Consider the following 18,915-nt stretch of genomic DNA (forward strand, 5'->3'; position numbering starts at 1 on the left):
AAGAAAGCAAGAGCATGTTACCTGTCCTTAGATATAGGAGCTACAAGTGGTGCATACCAGTTAACTGCCACCTCGCAGTGGGCGTCGAGGTATATCAAAACCTTCAAAAAGAGAGGCAGGGTGAAAAAACACTCCTCGTATATGGCACATCATCTATCACATACAAGTTAAAATTGGATGCTAATACAAACTCTTTGTTAGAGTCAACTGTGACACGTAAGTTTTCTGTTTAAGCCAACATTTTCATTTCAGTTAAAAAAATTAAAAACTCAAGGTGTATTTAAAAATGTATATGATCTTTTAGTTACTAAATCCAAAATGTTGATATCTATTATAGGTATCAAATGTTTCCTACCTGTCCCAGTTTGGCCTTCTGGGCACCGATACTTCGTGCCTGAATTAAACCTTCTCTTCTCTCATTTCGAAATACCTTCACTAGGCCATTCCACAGCTTAATATACTCATCCAGTTTTTCTTTTAAATGTTCTATGAATGAAAAATTCATTCACCATTACAAATTATATTTACGTCTATAAACCAGTTAAACAATTATTTTTCTCAAGAAAAAAGGCTCGGCAACAACAGGTACTTTGGGCAGTCAATAATTTTACATAGATCAGACTGAATGTTTACTCCAGGAAAGTAAGGTAAAATGTATTATTCAAGTTAAATGCTGAGCTTAATATGCCTCTGGAGAACTAGATAGCCTGAGAATTAACAAACATCTCTCTAAACATTAAATAAATGATGACTATGCCAACTAACACAAAAACTGAAAAAAAAAATCACATGTTAAAATATCATATCTAGAAGCTTTCAGGCACAATAGTTTGTATGCTTTTGGCAGAAGCAATGGTTCAGGATTTCTAAAGATGCATCGCCTGTAAATAACATTACATGACTGCACCACCATCACACAGGGCGTAGGGTATTAACATTTGTTTCTGATCCATCCTTTCCCTACAATCAGTGTTGAAAGGTGTAGTCTTGGTGTGGTGATGAATATAGTTCCCATCAAGTTGGCAAATAACAATAAAAGATCCCATTTTCTCTGTATTTTAAGCATCAGTAAGTGTGTGTGTATATATGTGTGTGTGTGTGTGTGTAAGTGTCTATGTACATATTTATAAATATTCAGGACTGAAACTTACGTAATAAATATGTATTATATATATATAGTTATATGTATGCATATATTGCAATTTGGGACAGAAAAGTTTGTGTTACAAAAACAAGATACATTTGCCAAAGTTTCCATCTTGGCTTCCCAGTTACAAGAGAACAGTTTTTGTTTGTATCACTGTAAGCCCATGAAATTGGCTCATCACAGCCACAACTAATTCCTGGATCCTTAAAAATGTTTCTTGAAGACACAAAAATTATTTTTAAGTAGTTTAAAATTTTGGCTCATGAATACAAAAACAAATTAAAAAATAGCTGTATTTAGTGGCAAGCTAGTGGTTAAATGGGCAAATCAGGCTGTTCGCTTAATATTTTACTCATTTTTAAGGAGCTTATAATTAGCCAGACACCCACACATGGGTATTCAATACTCAGAAGAGAAAATTTTCCTTTTTATATTCTGGTATCCAGTTTTAATGAGAATTATAAATAAAATTCTTACACTGAAATTACAATCCCCTCCCCCCTGCAAAACTCTTGGCAATTTTCCCTTCAATATGTTTTTTTTTTTTTTTAAAAAAAAAGCTCTTACCTCCCTTTTCTTTTCTTTTTTTTTAAGCTAGGTACAGTCCTAAATGTTTTATTTATTTATTTATTTGTCTTTTAGTGCCGTACCTGTGGCATATGGAAGTTCCCAGGCTAGGGGCTGAATCAGAGCTGTAGCCACTAGCTCATGCCACAGCCACAGCAACGCTGGATCCCAGCCCCATCTGCAACCTATACCACAGCTCACCGCAATGCCAGATCCTTTAACCCACTGAGCGAGGCCAGGGATTGAACCACATGGATGCCTAGCAGGGTTCGTTACCACTGAGCCACAAACAGGAACTCCCCTAAACTGTTTTTTTAAAAAGCCCCTTCTGAATTGCACTAGGTCCTTTTTTGGATACGTGATCTAAACAAATCTAAAATAAACTGTTAGAGCCAGAAATGAGTGAATGGTCTGCTCTTTAAATTTAGGTTCTAGTTAAGCTGACTTCTGCGCACAGTAGGCCACATGACTTGCCAAGGAGAGGCGGGTGGAAACGAGGTGCACTGTGAGCCAAAGTGCTCCCCTAGCCACCTTCCCTGAGACTGGTAGGTAGGACCGGGTAGGATGTGTCTCCAGATCCCAGCAGCCTAGTGCCTAACACACAAGTGGAGAGGAGTGTTCTCTGTTCAAAGGCTCCAGACCGTGAGGTTTTGAAGACACTGTAACTTCCAAAAACCTGAAGGTTTGGAACAGCTAGCTCTTTTGTGGGGTTTTATATCCATTAGTTAACTATTCTGTCTTTAAAATAAAAAGCTTTACATACTGAATTTACTGGGGAAAGAAAACAATCCCAGTTTTCCCTCTAGTAAGATTTTTCCAAACACTATATAATTTTACTGAGGATAGGGCTGACAGATGTCAAGGTTGTTTTGAATTTGGAAAGAGTTATGAAAGACTTTTCATACGTCTATCCACAGGTAGTCCCCACCAAAGGCAAGACCCTACATGAAATTGCTTTTAAAATGTGTTATAAGAGGGAGTTCTCCTGTGGTACAGCAGTTTAAGAATCTGACGTTGTTACTTCAGCAGCCTGAAACACTGCTGTGGTGGGGTTTGATTTCTGGCGGACAAGCCAAAAATACATACGTACATACATAAATCGTGTTACAAAAGGCTTAATATTAGAGGTTTGTAACAATAGACGCACTGATCACAAAAAAAAATTAGTAAATTCGACAAAAAACTTAAGCTCCAGTTTTTTGTTTTGTTTTGTTTTTTTCTTTTTGCCATTTCTAGGGCCGCTCCCGTGGCATATGGAGGTTCCCCAGGCTAGGGGTTGAATCGGAGCTGTAGCCACCGGCCTACGCCAGAGCCACAGCAACGCGGGATCCGAGCCTCGTCTGTGACCTACACCACAGCTCACGGCAACGCCGAATCCTTAACCCACTGAGCAAGGCCAGGGATGGAACCCGCAACCTCATGGTTCCTAGTCGGATTCGTTAACCATTGCGCCACAACGGAAACTCTAAGCTCCCAGTTTTGTTCTTCTTTCCTTAGGCCAAGCAAGGAAGTAAGATTTCAGAATGGGAAACACCTTTTGGTGTATCTTTACTTTTTTTTTAAGACTATGTTGAACTATTACTTGTATTAGTAACACAGGCGTTTTTAAAATCAATACAATCATAGAAATGGGATTTCTGCAAGTTATTCTTGTAGACTTAAGTTTTGCTAAATCTAAAACATGGTTAATATCAACAATATCACTTGAAAACATACTTTCGAGTATTTATTTTGAGAGAGGACTAGTATTCTTAATGAAAATATTCCTGTTGCATAAAATTGCAACCAAGAGTCTAAATTAAAGACATGTGATGTGACTGAAAAATTTAAAAGTTATACATTTTCTGCTGTAATTTAAAATGATTAGCTGAAAAAAGTGATTAGTTGCACAATGAGGAGGGGGAAAGGAAGTAAGTAGGTCGTATTTCTACTTCTTCTCCATGCCAACATATGTGTACCAGATCAAGATTCTGGTCATGTCCTTGCAAAAACAGAAGAGATTTATCAGACTGTGAGAGTTCTAAATTAAGTTTTAGAGGAAGCTTCTGTAAAGCCATTTTGGATGATATTTTCATGCTGCCCATGTTCTGACTCCTCTTCTAACATTATGTTCAGTGATATCACTACTTGTACATAAATATTCTCTGCAAAACTCATTTGCCAAAAAGCAAACATCCTGTTGTTACTGAGATGCCTGAGCTCTTTGGTCAATTTTCAAAGGTTTCAGTTCAGTTCTGTGACAAGCAACGAAAAATATATAAATATGGTGATCTAGGTTTCAGTAATATAGTCACATACTGATTTGGGATCTGAGCTATAGCATTACCTATCTTTTGATATTTATGTCACTAAGAAGATATATTCAGCTTACAATAATGGATCTATTTGAAGAAGAAAAAAAATGTTAACTTAAAAAAAGCTCACTTCTCTGGAAAAATCAGCGCTCAATCTCTCCAAGTTGAACCATGCCTACCAAACACCTCCCTAAATGCTGATAGAGCTTGCTCCTTGAAAAGGATTTTAAAAACCCTGACAATTTTCTACTATTCAATATTCTAAATCAAATATAGAAAAAAATTATCTTTAATAGGTACTTTCTATTGTAAATAAAAATAGGCCATGGTTTCTGGTCAAATTAAATATTTGCACCATCATTCAAACACAAAACATGAGCTACTCAATAGGTATAGAATTCAGTCTGACAACTGTGGACAGAGCTTTGAGTGGCATTAAGATAAATATATATATATGCCACTGCATTTTTTAAGTGGTCCAATAAATTTCCGCTACGGTTAAATTTTTATAAAACATGAGGCCCAAAGAAGTGGTATAAGACTGTGGTTAAATACACAGACTTATGAGCCTCTACATTTGGATGTGGCTGTTAATTACTACCTCTGTGACCTCTGGCAAGTTATTTAACATCTCTGAGCCGCAAGTGTGAAATAAAGGTAAACAATATCACAAGGGCTACTGTCAGAACTAAACAAAATAATTCACATTCAGTGCTTGGCACAGTAGCAACTTGATAAGCAAGGCTCTCAATAGATGCTAACTATTTATTTCTGAAGACTATTCTGAAATCACATTTTTTTGCAATCGTTTATAATTAACTCATTTTATAGACAAAATGTCAATTCCATAGCCATTACCTTTGTTGCTGAAATCATCAATCAACACGATTTCTGCCAGGTATTTCCTTGGAGTCCTTTTAATTACACTGTGGACTGTTCTCATGAGGGTTGACCACCCCTCATTATGGAAGACAATGACGATGCTGGCCGTGAGCAGGTTTTCATCGTAATGCCAATACTTGCATCTGCAAAAGGAGCATTTTATCGTATTTACTCAGGGGTAATCTACAATGCTTGGTCCCAAGCTTACCATGACTATGTTTTCTGACTGAATTTAAATATTATTGACTTAACTCAGGCAAGGGAATGAAATACAACTTTTTATATTTTAACAGAAACCCAAGGTAGAAGAGAAGTTGCTATGAGATGAAGTCAGCTAGGGATGGTATTAAGGCCTATTTTTCATGCCTTCAATCTTGGTTTATTTTCCGTTTTAAAACTCTGGTGCAAGTTCCTGTTGTGGCTCAGCAGGTTAAGGACCTGACAATCTCTGTGAGGATGTTGGCTTGATCCCTGGCCTTACTCAGTAGGTTAAGGATCTGGCATTGCCACAAGCAGCAGCGTAGGTTGCAAATGCAGCTCAGATCCAGTATTGCCATGGCTGTGGTGTAGGCCGCAGCTGCAGCTCTGATTTGCCCCCCCCCCCCCGGCCCCGCTCCCCGGCCCAGGAACATCCATATGCTGCAGGTGTGGCTGCAATAAACAAAAACAAAAAAAATCCTCTGGTGAAAGAGATTTATTTCACTGGCTGTGAAGAAACCATTGTATAAATGCATCTGAAAACTGTCCAGTTCTAATATGGCTAAAACATTCAGAAAAACATTAAATGGGCTGAATTGTGGCATATGGAAGGCATTCCACAATTCACAATTAACTGTTGGGTAAGTAAACAAAGTTCTAATAGTGGCTAAAGAAAGGGCCTTTAACTATTTTACTACATAAAACTACTTGGAACAACTGTAGCAGGAATAATGTTGCCAGAAGCCTTTTTCTAATTGGAAGGAAACCCAAACAGGGCCTGATAAAGACTCAGGGAACCAGGGAAGTTTCACTGAATTTCGCAGAGCAGTGCCTCTCTCTCCCCTTCTCCCTCTAACTCTCTCTGTCTCTCTCTCTCATACACACACACACACACACACACACACACACACACACACACACACAGAGTCAGCCCTCCATATCTGCAGGTTCTGCATCTGAAGATTCAACTAACTGTGGGTCAAAAATACTGAAAAATAAATCGCAGAAAATTCCAAAGAGCAAACTTCAATTTGCCATGGCAACTACGTGCATAGTGTTTACATTTTATTTACAACTAGTCACATAGCCTTTACATTGTATTAGGTATTATAAATAATAAACAGATGGTTGAAAGTATTGGGGAGGATGTGCCCAGGTCATATGTAAAAACTACATCATTTTATCTAAGGGGCTTGAGCATCTACAGATTTTGGTATCCGAATGGGTCCTGGAACTTTTCTCCCAAGGATACCAAGGTACAATTATGTATTATGCATATACAAACAAATGTATATACACATGTATGAGTGTATGTACAACCCACACATACTTTTTTTGTTTGGTTATGGGAGAACAGGACCATAAGAACACAACAGACTAATGAGAGCAGTTTAGAGACTCATGTTCTTTCTGTAGGAGTTAATTTTTTAGAACTAGCATCTGGAGCCCATTACCTTCTACTTGATAAAAAGAAAGGAAAATATATATATTTTTTTAATACCAGTGCTTTTCATGAAGTAGCAAATAAGCTTGCCCCCAAGATTATATTTAAAACATAAAAGCAGTAATTAACATTATCAGCTTAAAAACCTATACCACCATTATCTAAAACAGGACCTGGCCCAATATACATGCAAACAACTTTTTCTCCGAAAGTGTTTATTTCCCTTTCAACACTGTTCTCAATTATCTATGTTCTTAGATAAATTGTAATGAATTTATTACAATTATAGCTGCACAATGATCACAATCCAATTTGATAGGATTTCCATCCCACAACCCCGATGCATCTCCCCACCCCCCAAACTGTCTCCTCTGGAAACCATAAGTTTTTCAAAGTCTGTGAGTCAGTATCTGTTCTGCAAAGAAGTTCACTGTGTCCTTTTTTCAGATTCCACATGCCAGTGAAAGCATTTGATGTCGGGGTCTCTTTGACTGACTGACTTCGCTTAGCATGATAATTTCTAGGTTCATCCATGTTGCTAAAAATGCCGGTATTTCATTCCTTTTAATGGCTGAGTAATATTCCATTGTGTATATGTACCACATCTTCTTGATCCACTCCTCTGTCGATGGACATTTAGGTTGTTTCCATGTCTTGGCTATTGAAAATAGTGCTGCAATGAACACTAGAGTACATGTGTCTTTTCTCTGGATAGATGCCCAGGAGTGGGATTGCTGGATCAAATGGCAGTTTTATTTTTCATCTTCTGAGGAATCTCCATACTGTTTTCCACAGTGGTTGCACCAGTTTACAATCCCACCAACAGTGTACTAGGGTTCCTTTTTTTCCACACCCTCTCCAGTACTTATTGTTTGTAGACTTTTTGATGGTGGCCATCCTGGCTGGTGTAAGGTGGTACCTCAGAGTGGTTTTGATTTGCATTTCTCTAAGAATGAGTGATGTTGAACATCTTTTCATGTGTCTTTTGGCCATCTGTATGTCTTCTTTGGAGAATTGTCTGTTTAGATCTTCTGCCCATTTTTTGACGGGGTTGTTTTTTTTTTTTTTGGTATTGAGCGGTAGGAGGTATTTATAAATTTCGGAGATTAATCCCTTGTCAGTGGATTCATTTGCAAAGATTTTCTCTCATTGTGTGGGTTGTCTTTTCATTTTGTTTAGGGTTTCCTTTGCTATGCAGAAACTTTTAAGTTTGATCAAGTCCCATTTGTTTATTTTGGTTTTTACTGTCAATATTCTAAGAGGTGGATCTGAGAAGATGTTGCTGTCGTTTATGTCGGAGACTTAGAGGTTTTTATTTTTAAAAAAAAAACAGAAATCAGACTGTCTGGAATCCATTTAATCTTATTTCTTACATCAGCATTTTCTCGTTAAATGAATAGTAAGTGCCAGTTATATTCTAAGCTAGACACCGAGGAACAGACACAGTGTCTGCCCTTGTGAAGCTCATGGTCCTACAGAGTAGGCCAAACATGGAGCAAATACCTGCACTTTGCATGTGTTGGTGAAGAAACCACAGTGCATCTGACAGGTAGACCTCACTTAACCTCAAGACAGGTGGTCAGGAAGGCGTCCTGGAGCCAAGAGGTGAGGTTGAGACCAGAAGGATGATTTTAAAAAGTACTGAGACCAAAGAAGTGGAGAGGAAAAGATAAAAGCACAATGAATTGTATGCGTGTGATTCAGATTAAAAAAAAAAATGAATAGAAGGAAGACCTGTATCTTTGGAAGGTATAATTAAAATATAAAAAAAACTGAAGCAGAAAAGTTACAGAGAAGGGCATTTGCAGTAAAACAGCAAATGCCAGCACATATCTATATGTCAGGCACTATTCCATGTGCTTCACTTTTATTAACTTAATTAACCTCTCACTGTCACTATAAGGTTAGAAACATTAATATCCTCATTTTACAGGTGAGGGGATTGAGGCTCAGAGATAAATGACTGACTATGATCACTCAGCTAGAAAGTTAACAAAGTCAGGACATAAGCTGAAGCTGTCTGGAGTTTTATAAGAAATCTTGTTAAATGTAAAACAATAGGAAAAGAAAAACTACTAGTGATAGCTATCCATGAATGGCTAAAAACTGATCTAAGTTCTAAAAATTGACACTGACATTGAATATTAATGTCAGTACAAGGCACCCCAGAGCTTATAGTTATGGAATGGAAGCTCTCTTCCCCCTTATTCTCTGCCCTTTGCAGCCTGGAGACACCCTAGGACCAAGGAGGGGGTGGGAGCAAGGCACCCTTGAGCACCAAGATGGACTTTCCAAATCTGGGAGGGCACAGAGCTCTTTCAGAATAACTGTAGTGGAAGAACACAGATCTTGAAAAAAGATGTAATGAGTGTTTCTGTAGAGACTAATGTGGGCATTATGGATGAGTAGGGGCAATAATGCCCCCTCCAAAACTGTAAAACCAAACAAACAATACTCAGGCAATAATTTTCTTCCTCTGAATCTAACCTCGGGCTCCAAGAAACAGAACTGGAGGGGAGAGACACCAATTCTAATTTACAACAGACTCTGGAATTGGTGAGAATATTTCAGTCATGCAAGGAGATTTGGAACTTTCTAATTTCGAAGGCAAAAGATGACAACCTGGAGAAACAAGGCAGATAAAGCCTTTGGATGGGAGACAGAAAGGAGGTGAAAACATAGAGGGAATGATGCTGGGGAGGAAAAGGGTGGAATGAAGATGAGAGGGGTGATGGGGGCAACCTTTCTGTCCCAGAGACTCCACATGGAGATGGTTGGAGGTTTGGACACCCTACCTTGAATTCCTATAGGATGAGGGGCAAAAACTGGCAGAGAGACCACCACCCAACCCCCATCTTCCTCACCTCTTAAAGGTTTGGAAATAACTCCAAAGACCTAAACTAGATCATGTGCAAGGTACATATTTTTCTGATTTTCTTTGTCTTAAAAATTACCAAAAAAAGGGAATTTTATTTTGTTGTCTCCTAAAGACAACAAAATAAAAAAATAAACAAATGAGACCTAATTAACCTTAAAAGTTTTGCACAGCAAAGGAAACCACTGACAAAAACAAAAGAAATATTTGCAAATGATATGACTGGTAAGGTATTACAGCCAACATATATATAAACAGGTTATATAACTCAGCATCAAAAAGACAAACAACTCTTTGAGTTCCCTAGTGGCCTACTGGGTTAAGGATCAGGCACTGTCACTGATTCTTAATTTCTGCATGCTGCAGGCACACACACACACACAAAAAGACAAACAACCCAATTAAAAATGGGCAGAAGGGAGTTCCCCGTTGTGGTTCAGGTTTACAACCCAACACAGTGTCCATGATGCATGTTCAATTCTTGGCCTCTCTCAATGGGTTAAGGACTCAGCGCATTGCTAAAAGCTAGGTCACAGATGTGGCTTGGATCCAGCATTGCTGTGGTGCTGGCGTAGGCTGGCAGCTGCAGCTCCAATTTGACCCCTAGCCCAGGAACTTCTATATGCCACAAGTATGGCCATAAAAAGAAAAAAAAAAAAAAAAATAGGCAGAGGAATTGAAGAAACTTTTTTCCAAAAAGGAAATGCAGATGGCAAGTAGGCACATAAAAAAAAGCTCAACGTTGCTAATCATCAGGGAAAAGCAAATTAAGACCATGATAGTACTTCACACTTGTCAGAATGGCCACCATTCATCAGTAGGTCACAGATGTAGCTCAGATCCCACGTAGCTATTTGCAGTGACACGGATGGACTTTGCAGGTATTATGCTAAGTGAAATAAGTCAGACAGAGAAAGACAAATACTGTATGATATCACTTATATGTGGAATCTAAAAAATACAAGAAACTAGTGAATATAACAAAAAAAAAAGCAGACTCAGAAATACAGACACCAAACCAGTGGTTACCACTGGAGAAAGGGAAGGGTGAGTGGAGGGGTGCGTGAATAAGAGGTATAAACTACTGGGTGTAAGACTGGCTCAAGAATGTATTGTACAAGATGGAGAATACACCTAATATTTTGAAATAACTGGGCTTGGAAAGTAACCTTTAAAAATTGTATAATTTTTTTAATTGGAAAAAAATTACAATACAATTTGTTGTACAAAATTCGAACAATACAGAAGTTTATAAAGTAAAGATAAAAGTCCCTTCCCTTTCCTCTCCCCAGTTATATCAAATATCACCACCTGGAGGAAATCACTGTTACTAGCTGGTTGTGTACTACTTAAAATCTTTTTATGCTCATGCAGACATGTAAATGTGTGTATTTACATGTCTGTGTATATATAGATATATTCAGATAAAAAGCATAGATTCTTCCTCCACGTGAGCATGTACAGATTTATCTTGTTATCTAATTCTCTGTGATGACTGCATAACATTCCAGAGGATGGCTGTTTCATAATTTATGTAAATCCTTTTCCTAACTGATGGACATTTCAGTTGACCCTACAATGATTGGCCTTGTTTGTAGATCTCTAGCCCTTGCTTGGGGATCTTTCCTACAAAATGCTCAAGACTGTAAGCTTACTGAGGATAGGCACCGCATCTATTTTGCACACACCAGCTAACACTCAGCAGCTGCTCCATAAATATTTATTGAATTGCTTTAGGGATATTTTTGAAATGCCTCTAGAAGTGTTTCCTCCTCTGAGTAATGTCTACTCCCCACTCTACAATCCTATTTTGAGGTGCTTTCAAGAATAAATCAGTCCAGGGAGTTCCCGTTGTGGCACAGTGGAAACAAATTCGACTAAGAACCATGAGGTTGTGGGTTTGATCCCTGGCCTCGCTCAGTGGGTTAAGGATCCAGTGTTGCCGTGAGCTGTGGTGTAGGTTGCGGACATGGCTCGGATCTGGCGCTGCTGTGGCTGTGGTGTAGGCTGGCAGCTACAGCTCCGATAAGACCCCTAGCCTGGAAACCTCCATATGCCATGGGAGTGGCCCTAAAAAGGCAAAAAGACCAAAAAAAGAAAAGAAAAAAGAAAGGGGAGGCAGAAACTCTTCCAGTGGGTAAGGTTAGAAGTCTGGAGGAAACCAGATGACAAAAGAGAGAAAAAGCAGCTGGAGGGAGGGGCCTGAGCCCGGCCTTCCTTCCGAACTTCAGGGGAGATGGCCCTGCACAGGTAGAAATGACGCTGGAGGGCACTGGGCAGGGAGAGTTAGACATTCCCCTTTCCCAGTCTCCCGTAGCTCTAGATGGAGCCAGGGAGCCTGGAAGTTTCTACCTGCTTTCAGCAAGAGTTCAGATCCAGGACTGCCAGGAGCTACCATGGAAAGAGTAAGATGCCATGCAGCAAAGCTAAGCGGTAAAGGCTTCAGGCAGGGATCACAGGATCCTAGGTTCCATGAGCCAACGTGTAGGCTAGCCCAAGGTAGGGGAGGCGTGGGAGGGACTGCGGTCCCCAGGGCAGACAACAAGAAAGGTCAGTACACCTAGGAGCAAGGGGAACCTTACTTAGCCAGGAGTGGGCAGCAGAGATGGGAGTATGGGCCAAACTGGCCAAAACCTCAAGGCCAAGTGACCCTCCTGTCACCCAGATGCTAAAGGAGAGGAGGTGAGACCCCCTGGGGCCCAGGAGCATCCTGAGGGGGATCTGCACCAGAGAGGGATCTGTACCACAGGCCCCTGGTGCTGGCCCAGGAGACCTTGGCCCACATGGACTGTTAGCTTGACTCACAAGCTTCCATCAGCCCCCATCAGGCTAAATGAGGCTCAGAAGAAAGTTTGACTCTGGCAGCTTTTCTGACTTCCCTGCTGGGAGAGGCAGCCACTGGGTAGAGCACACAGAGTGCTGCAACAACACAGAGCCTGGAGAGAAACACCCCTGTGTCAAGGTCACACCTCTGTTCTGCATGGTTTCTCTCACTTTTACTGACACAGAATCTGTAAGTCCTAAGAAGGAGAAGGGCCAATGGAAACAGGATAAGTGCTGCAATGGATGGGTTTTGTTATAGATTTTTGAGTAATTTCTGCCTCTGGCAATTCATTTCCCAAGGGGCTTAAAAACCCTCTACCACCAAAGGATCTTGCTCCAGCATCAACACCAACACCTCTGGCCGCACACACTCACATTCAGGTCGCTGGTTTGCAGCAATTCAAGCTGCAGAGTTTTTATTAAAGTAATTTTACAGAATCTCTTCATTGTAGCTGTGAGGGTCAGGTGCTTTATCAGAAGAAAAGATAGGGAGTTCCCACTGTGGCTCAGTGGGTTAAGAACCTGACATTGTATTGGTGAGGATACGGGTTTGATACCTGGCCTCACTCAGGTTAAAGATCTGGCATTACCACATGCTTGGGTGGAGGTCATAGATGGGGCTTGGATCCAGTGCTGTTGTGGCTATGGTGCAGGCCAGCAGCTGCAGCTCGGATTTGACCTCTAACTCAGGAATTTCTATATGCTACAGGATGAGGAGGAGGGGGAGGGGGAGGAAAGATGGGAATGAAGAATTTTCAGAATGACTTTTCTGCAACTTAAAAAAACAAAAATAGGATTTCCCGTCATGGCGCAGCAGAAATGAATCCTACCGGGAACCATGAGGTTGCGGGTTTGATCCCTAGCTTTACTCAGTGGGTTAAGGATCTGGTGTTGCCCTGAGCAGTGGTGTAGGTCGAAGACACAGCTCAGATCCTGCCTTGCTGTGGCGTAGGCTGGCAGCTGTAGCTTCAATTAGACCCCTAGCGTGGGAACCTCCATATGCCGCGGGTGCGGACCTAAAAAGAAAAACACCAAAAATAGATTTCAAGGCTGAAAATGAAATGCCTGTTAACAATTTCCTTCCATTTTTTCCTGTCCCAGCTAGGTTTTTTTTCACCATCTGTAGTTTGATGGTACATGTAGTTTGTAGCCTTTATGTATTTAGGATTTATCAATAAACAATATCTAATTCAACAAACTATGAAAAACTTAACATTTTTAGGTTGCAAGTCCCTGCAGTCCATATATACTATCATTAATCTATAGTGATGTGTGTACATGCATATGCTTGTGTGTTTATGGTAGAAACTACTCATCTCAACGCATTTAAAGGCTGTATACTTTACTCCTGGATCATTCACTAAGTGTCTCAATAGTCATTTCAGATTTTCTTCCTTTAATTCTGCAAGCAGCCTAAGTCTAACAAGGAAGATTTTTTTTCTTTTTATGGCTACACCCTTTGCATTTGGAAGTTCCTGGGCCAGGGATCAAACCTGCACTTCTGTAGCCACTGCAGTCAGATTTTTAACCAACTGTGCCACAGCAGCAGAACTCCTAACAAGGAAGATTTTTTAGGCATAGGAAATAATCCTCAATTTGGGAAAGAAACACTGGGTTTTTTTTTTTTTCCCCTTTAACTATTCATTTTTATTTTTAAATAAATTGAAAATCTTCCCTGCCTCCATCTAAAACCTCTTTTGTCCATGATAAAATATAGTGGAAAAAATGCTTACACATGAAACAGTGCTGGCACCCAATGGCTAAACAAAGTAGTGATGTAGGATATAAACTTTAAGTTAGCATTTGAAAACCAAAATGCATTTTCAAGGGAAGGAGAATCAATACCAGTCACTCAAGCTCAACAGACTCAGGGGAGAGGATTTCATCAGGTACTTTCTTTGCACTTTGGAAGATACAAAGTCAACTCCTTGAGAAAACGCTGTGGTAGATTTTATTCAGTACAGCTCATTACACAGGGCAAAATAAAGAATCTCAGCACAAAGGAAATGATAAACTTCCTGGGGACCATCCTCTGGATGAGCTCCCTTTTGTCAATGTCTTTCCCAGAAAAGGTGGCGGTAATAACTCAAGTGTAAACTAGCCAACACAGGGGGGCAGTATTACAACCCTTAGTCAGAATATAATTCCTTTTAAGTATTTAATACTACATTAGCACTGTATTTCTTTTTTCTGACATCATATTGCTAGCGCAAAAGCCCCTAGAAATTTTCTTTCCAGATTATTATTAAGCCCAATGTTTCTCATTCTGCATTTTTGCAGTTGGCATAAACCATGTTTACATTTATTGCATTTTCTAGTGTTGGTTTAGATGCGTGCTCCAGCAGGCTCTGTTTCCTTTGACGATTTTTATTTTATTTTTTCCTTTTTTTTTAGGGCTGCACCTGAGGCACAGAGAGGTTGAACTGGAGCTGTAGCTGCTGGCCTACACCACAGCCACAGCAACAGCAATGACAGATCTGAGCCACATCTGTGACCTATGCTGCAGCCTGCAACAATAACAGATCCTTAACCCACTGAGCAAGGCCAGGGATCAAACCCACATTTTCATGGATATTAGTCGGGTCCTTAACCCCCTGAGCCACAATGGGAACTCCCCCTTTGATGATTTTGACAACAGGTATGTATAACCATTCCTCCTAGTTTTCTATGTTGAAGACAAGATTAGTATGATGTCTAGCTCTGTACCCACTGTGTACATGGACAAATATGAGAAGGTTAAATTTGGTGCTTTAAGGCTACATGCAGTCCTTGAGAGGTTCTGTCACTCTGTTCATCACTGAACCGCACTATCATTCACATCCTTTTCTTTATCTTGTCCACAAGGATCTGAAAACTTGACTCAAACATCCTGCTAATTCAAGATGTGCTGGATATCACACAGTCACTTTTCAGACACCGGCATTACTCATTCGCTCTGACTCCCTTCTGCAGGCCACTTGGCACGTGGTGAGGGCTATGTTCTCAGTCTGCATGGTGAGCTGTCCTGGGGTCCTAACCGTGTACGATGTTAGGCTTCCAGAACTAAGCTTTCTCTCTTCCTTTTGGAAAATACGAGGCACTGTGTTCCCACCTCCAATTGCTGAAAATCTCTCTTCTTGCCCACAGTTCCTCTGTATTAGTGACAGCACTTCCTCTCAGACTCACCTGGAAAGTTCTTCACTGTCTAGTGCTATACAGACTTTGAACTCTTCAACAGAGTCAATGTGATTAAAAGCTTTCTTATCTATGCTCATTATATTCAAATGTAATTCCCTCCGAACATGTTGGCTACAAAACTTTGAATACAGAGATCACTACTGCCAATAGTTAAGAAACAAAATTCTCTCATGTGTTAAAACATATAATATGCCCTAGTAATCTGTCTATGTTTTGCTTTTTATTTTATGCCAAACAGATTTTTAAGATAATTTGGGGGGGCTGTCTTTGGCAGACACTACTTGGGACGCTGCCCGAATGCCTCCTGCTTCTCTGAAAGCTGCCGTCTCAGCCCCACCCAGTCCCCTTCTCTAAGGATCTTCTTAACAGCAGGACTGGTCCAGCAGGATGGACGAGCAGGGACACTGGCCCAAGGGGACCTGTCACAGCTCCTCTCCTTGGACTTCAGGCTTCTGAAACTCTAGTTGGCTTCTGTTAGGTTCTTCAATGATCATGTGAGACAAGGGCAGGGCAGCTATTTTCATGGAGAAGCAGAGAAAGACAGAAGCAGAAAGGAGAATCCTGAGCCCTTGGAGAGAAAGAGCCCAGGACCCCTGTTCTCAGCTTTTCACTTCCTGATTCAATCAGGCAGGTCCTGGCCTTGGGCTCTGGGAGATACTCCTCCATCCTCTCATCCCTCTCCATCCTCTCAAACATAGCTCATCCCCACACTCCTCCGCCAACACTCTTGACTTTTCAAAAAAAAATCTTAAACTAGTTGAGTAGATTTGTCTCAGGCAAATAATCCATGTCTAAAATGCTATTCTTCACATTTTTATAAATTTCAGTTCACTATGTACACGTCCTCATAGAATTAAACTTAGAGCCATTCTCCATCCATCCATCATCCATCTCTTAAACTCTGAGATGACTAGAGCTCTCCCTCTGTGGTTACTGCTGAAGTTACAGAAAGAGGAGCTAGAGACGTTTTCACCAGATGGCATTATTTGGTAGGTCCTAAAAATAACTTTTGTGAGTGCACCAAAAAATTGATTAAGCATAACAAAATTACGTATGCTAACCAAATAGGAGGCTGATATAAAATATTAATTTGAAGTCAGAAAACCCCATAAATTTCCATGTTGCTTAGTCATCACTAGAAAATCTGCCTGCAGATTCTGGCTACCATTGGAAGTTGCTTGGCAAACATGAAATCTGATCATCTTACTGGCTTTGAAAGCCCCATGCATCCACTTTCACAGTAGGGGTTTGCTGAACACACTAAGTTCAGACTTGGACTCCCTCTCCTAAGAATAGAGGGGGCTACAATGACCACATCTTTTCTTTGACTCCCCCCCCCCCCGCCCATGTAGATCATTCCCTTCTTGCTAATATAGGCTTTCTTTTGACTGGGCAGACAAAATTGAAGCACGATAAATTATTTTGTATTTAATCATTTTCTCAAAACCACCTCTATGCCCTGAAAATGTTGTATCCCTTTCTTTGATTATAAACTCCAGGATGGTCTAGTTACTTTTCCTCAATGTTCTCATCCATCCTTCTCATAAATCAGTTTTCCTTTGAAGGTCAAGATTAAGTCTGTATAAGAGAATTCATTCTTGCTTCACCACCTACAAGATGAAAATGTCAGCAAAGCTAATCACCACAAGTTCTGCTCACAGCCAGAAGAGCATTTTCATGTATTATGTTAATATTCAATACATATTGGTTGACTTCATTTCAAAAACTTTCCCAGGAATACTCCTTTTCTCAGTGTGGTACTATATCACAAAATACCACACATTTTCTTCATCAATGAATACTAATGAAAAGGAGAGTAATAAATCTTTAACCTGTGCTCCACTGGGGTTGAAAGTCAAAATCAACAGACAAAGAATTAATGGCTGGTTCTGCAAATGTTTTTCAAGAACACCACCCTTCAGATAAAACTTGGTAACTGAGGAAGTACAGCTGTCTGCCATGCTTGCTTTGGTGTGCCCTGTATGGTGCATAATCAGAAGAAAAAAAAAAATAGAATGGTATGAAGGTGGTGACCATGGGTGGTTTTAGCTCACACTCCCAAGCAGCTCAATTTAAAGTAAAAAACATGTTTGTCCTGTGTGCAAGCTGTTAGGACAGGTGCCCCCAGTTCTGACCAGGTGGCTGCATCTCAACGTCATTTTTTGGGGTAGAGAGTTGAGGGGCCCCCAGTTCTGACCAGGTGGCTGCATCTCAACGTCATTTTTTGAGGTAGAAAGTTGAGGGGCTCAGGGTTTATTTCACATCTAAGAGACCACTATGTTGGAGGAAAGGGGGAGTTCTTAGCAGAGCATGACTTGGTCCTTTGGACCAGCAATTCTCTAGTTCGTCATGGCTGATTCTCAAGGCAAGAAGCTACGAAAAGAGCTGGTAAAAACCACCACTTTAAAACAGCAACATGGGCATTCCCATCATGGCGCAGTGGTTAATGAATCCGACTAGGAACTGTGAGGTTGCGGGTTCAATCCCTGCCCTTGCTCAGTGAGTTAAGGATCCAGCGGTGCCATGAGCTGTGGTGTAGGTCACAGATGTGGCTCGGATCCTGCGTTGCTGTGGCTCTGGCGTGGGCTGGCAGCTGCAGCTCCGATTGGACCCCTAGCCTGGGAACCTCCATATGCCACGGGAGAGGCCCAAGAAATGGCAAAGACAAAAAAATAAAAAAATAAATAAAAAATAAAATAAAACAGCAACAACAACAACACTGTCTTACGTATCTCACATAACAAACAGTAGCATCATTATCTGCCCAGACCAGTGGTGGCCTCCTGTGACCCAGGGCTCTCGGAAAAGCCACATCTGTACAATTTCCACTTCCAAGGCAGGCAGTTCCCTGGAATTGCTCCAGGGGTCCTCCAGTAGTGGGGACAGCTGTCCATTCCTCACCTGCACCAGCTTACCCGTCAGCGACCCTTGGACAGTCACAGCTGGGTCGGAACGCACGGCTGCTGGCAGCAGAGTCTTCCTGAGGCTACAGCATCACTGGGCCACGCAGCGAGTGGCTGTGCAGCGAGCAGCACTGGGTGGTGCACACAAACCCTGGGAGGACGGCTCCCAACACCTCCACCTCTGCCGTACCAGGGGGGCGCCCACCCAAGTATCCTGACAAGCCAGGTAGTGGGTGGGCATGTGCTCCACTCAGACGTGCTTTAAGGGACAGTGACCACTTTCCAGTGGCAGGTGCCAGCCTGGCTCCACAGTGAGACTCTGCCCTGTGCTGAGGACCAGGGTGGCATAGGGACACCAGCCTGAGGGTCTTGGGAATGCTGGCTGGTGGGTAGCACCTGCAGGGAGAAATCCAGAAAGATTCCTTCCCAATGCAGTCAAAAATCCCAAGGACTCCCCAAGATATAGCTGGGAAGAACACAAGGGGCCCGATTCTAGCACAGGAAGAGGGTTTGGGCCAGACAGGTGGTGTTTTTACTGTTGGCGACAGCGATGTCATTCAGCCCCAGGTGGCTGGGGAGATGCAGTTCCAATAGACTATACCACG

General features: G+C 41.2%; 1 protein-coding gene and 1 long non-coding RNA gene across 10 annotated transcripts in view; both read right to left on the reverse strand.

Annotated features, from left to right (window-relative positions):
- Window positions 1-18,915, reverse strand: part of GALNT7 (polypeptide N-acetylgalactosaminyltransferase 7) — a 120,703-nt gene that overhangs the window by 21,826 nt on the left and 79,962 nt on the right. For all 9 annotated transcript variants that reach the window (XR_014826521.1, XR_014826522.1, XR_014826523.1 and 6 more), the window contains 3 exons: window positions 4,867-5,033; window positions 356-486; window positions 22-101 (listed from right to left, as the gene is read on the reverse strand). Coding sequence is in view for 4 of the 9 variants with exons in the window: in XM_021072437.2 (XP_020928096.1) it covers window positions 22-101; window positions 356-486; window positions 4,867-5,033 (378 nt within the window). In the remaining 5 variants the exon portion in view is untranslated. The remainder of the gene's footprint in view (window positions 1-21; window positions 102-355; window positions 487-4,866; window positions 5,034-18,915) is intronic.
- Window positions 7,682-14,286, reverse strand: LOC146396500 (uncharacterized). Its single transcript, XR_014826559.1, has 2 exons — window positions 13,577-14,286; window positions 7,682-13,223 (listed from the first exon to the last, which is right to left on the reverse strand). It is a non-coding gene; the product is annotated as an uncharacterized LOC146396500 (long non-coding RNA).

This window comes from Sus scrofa, chromosome 14, assembly GCF_054392235.1.
Source record: "Sus scrofa isolate SSC_HxYL_T2T_F1_AM1 chromosome 14, Sscrofa_HxYL_maternal_Yorkshire_Landrace_v2.0, whole genome shotgun sequence".
Taxonomy (NCBI): domain Eukaryota; kingdom Metazoa; phylum Chordata; class Mammalia; order Artiodactyla; family Suidae; genus Sus; species Sus scrofa.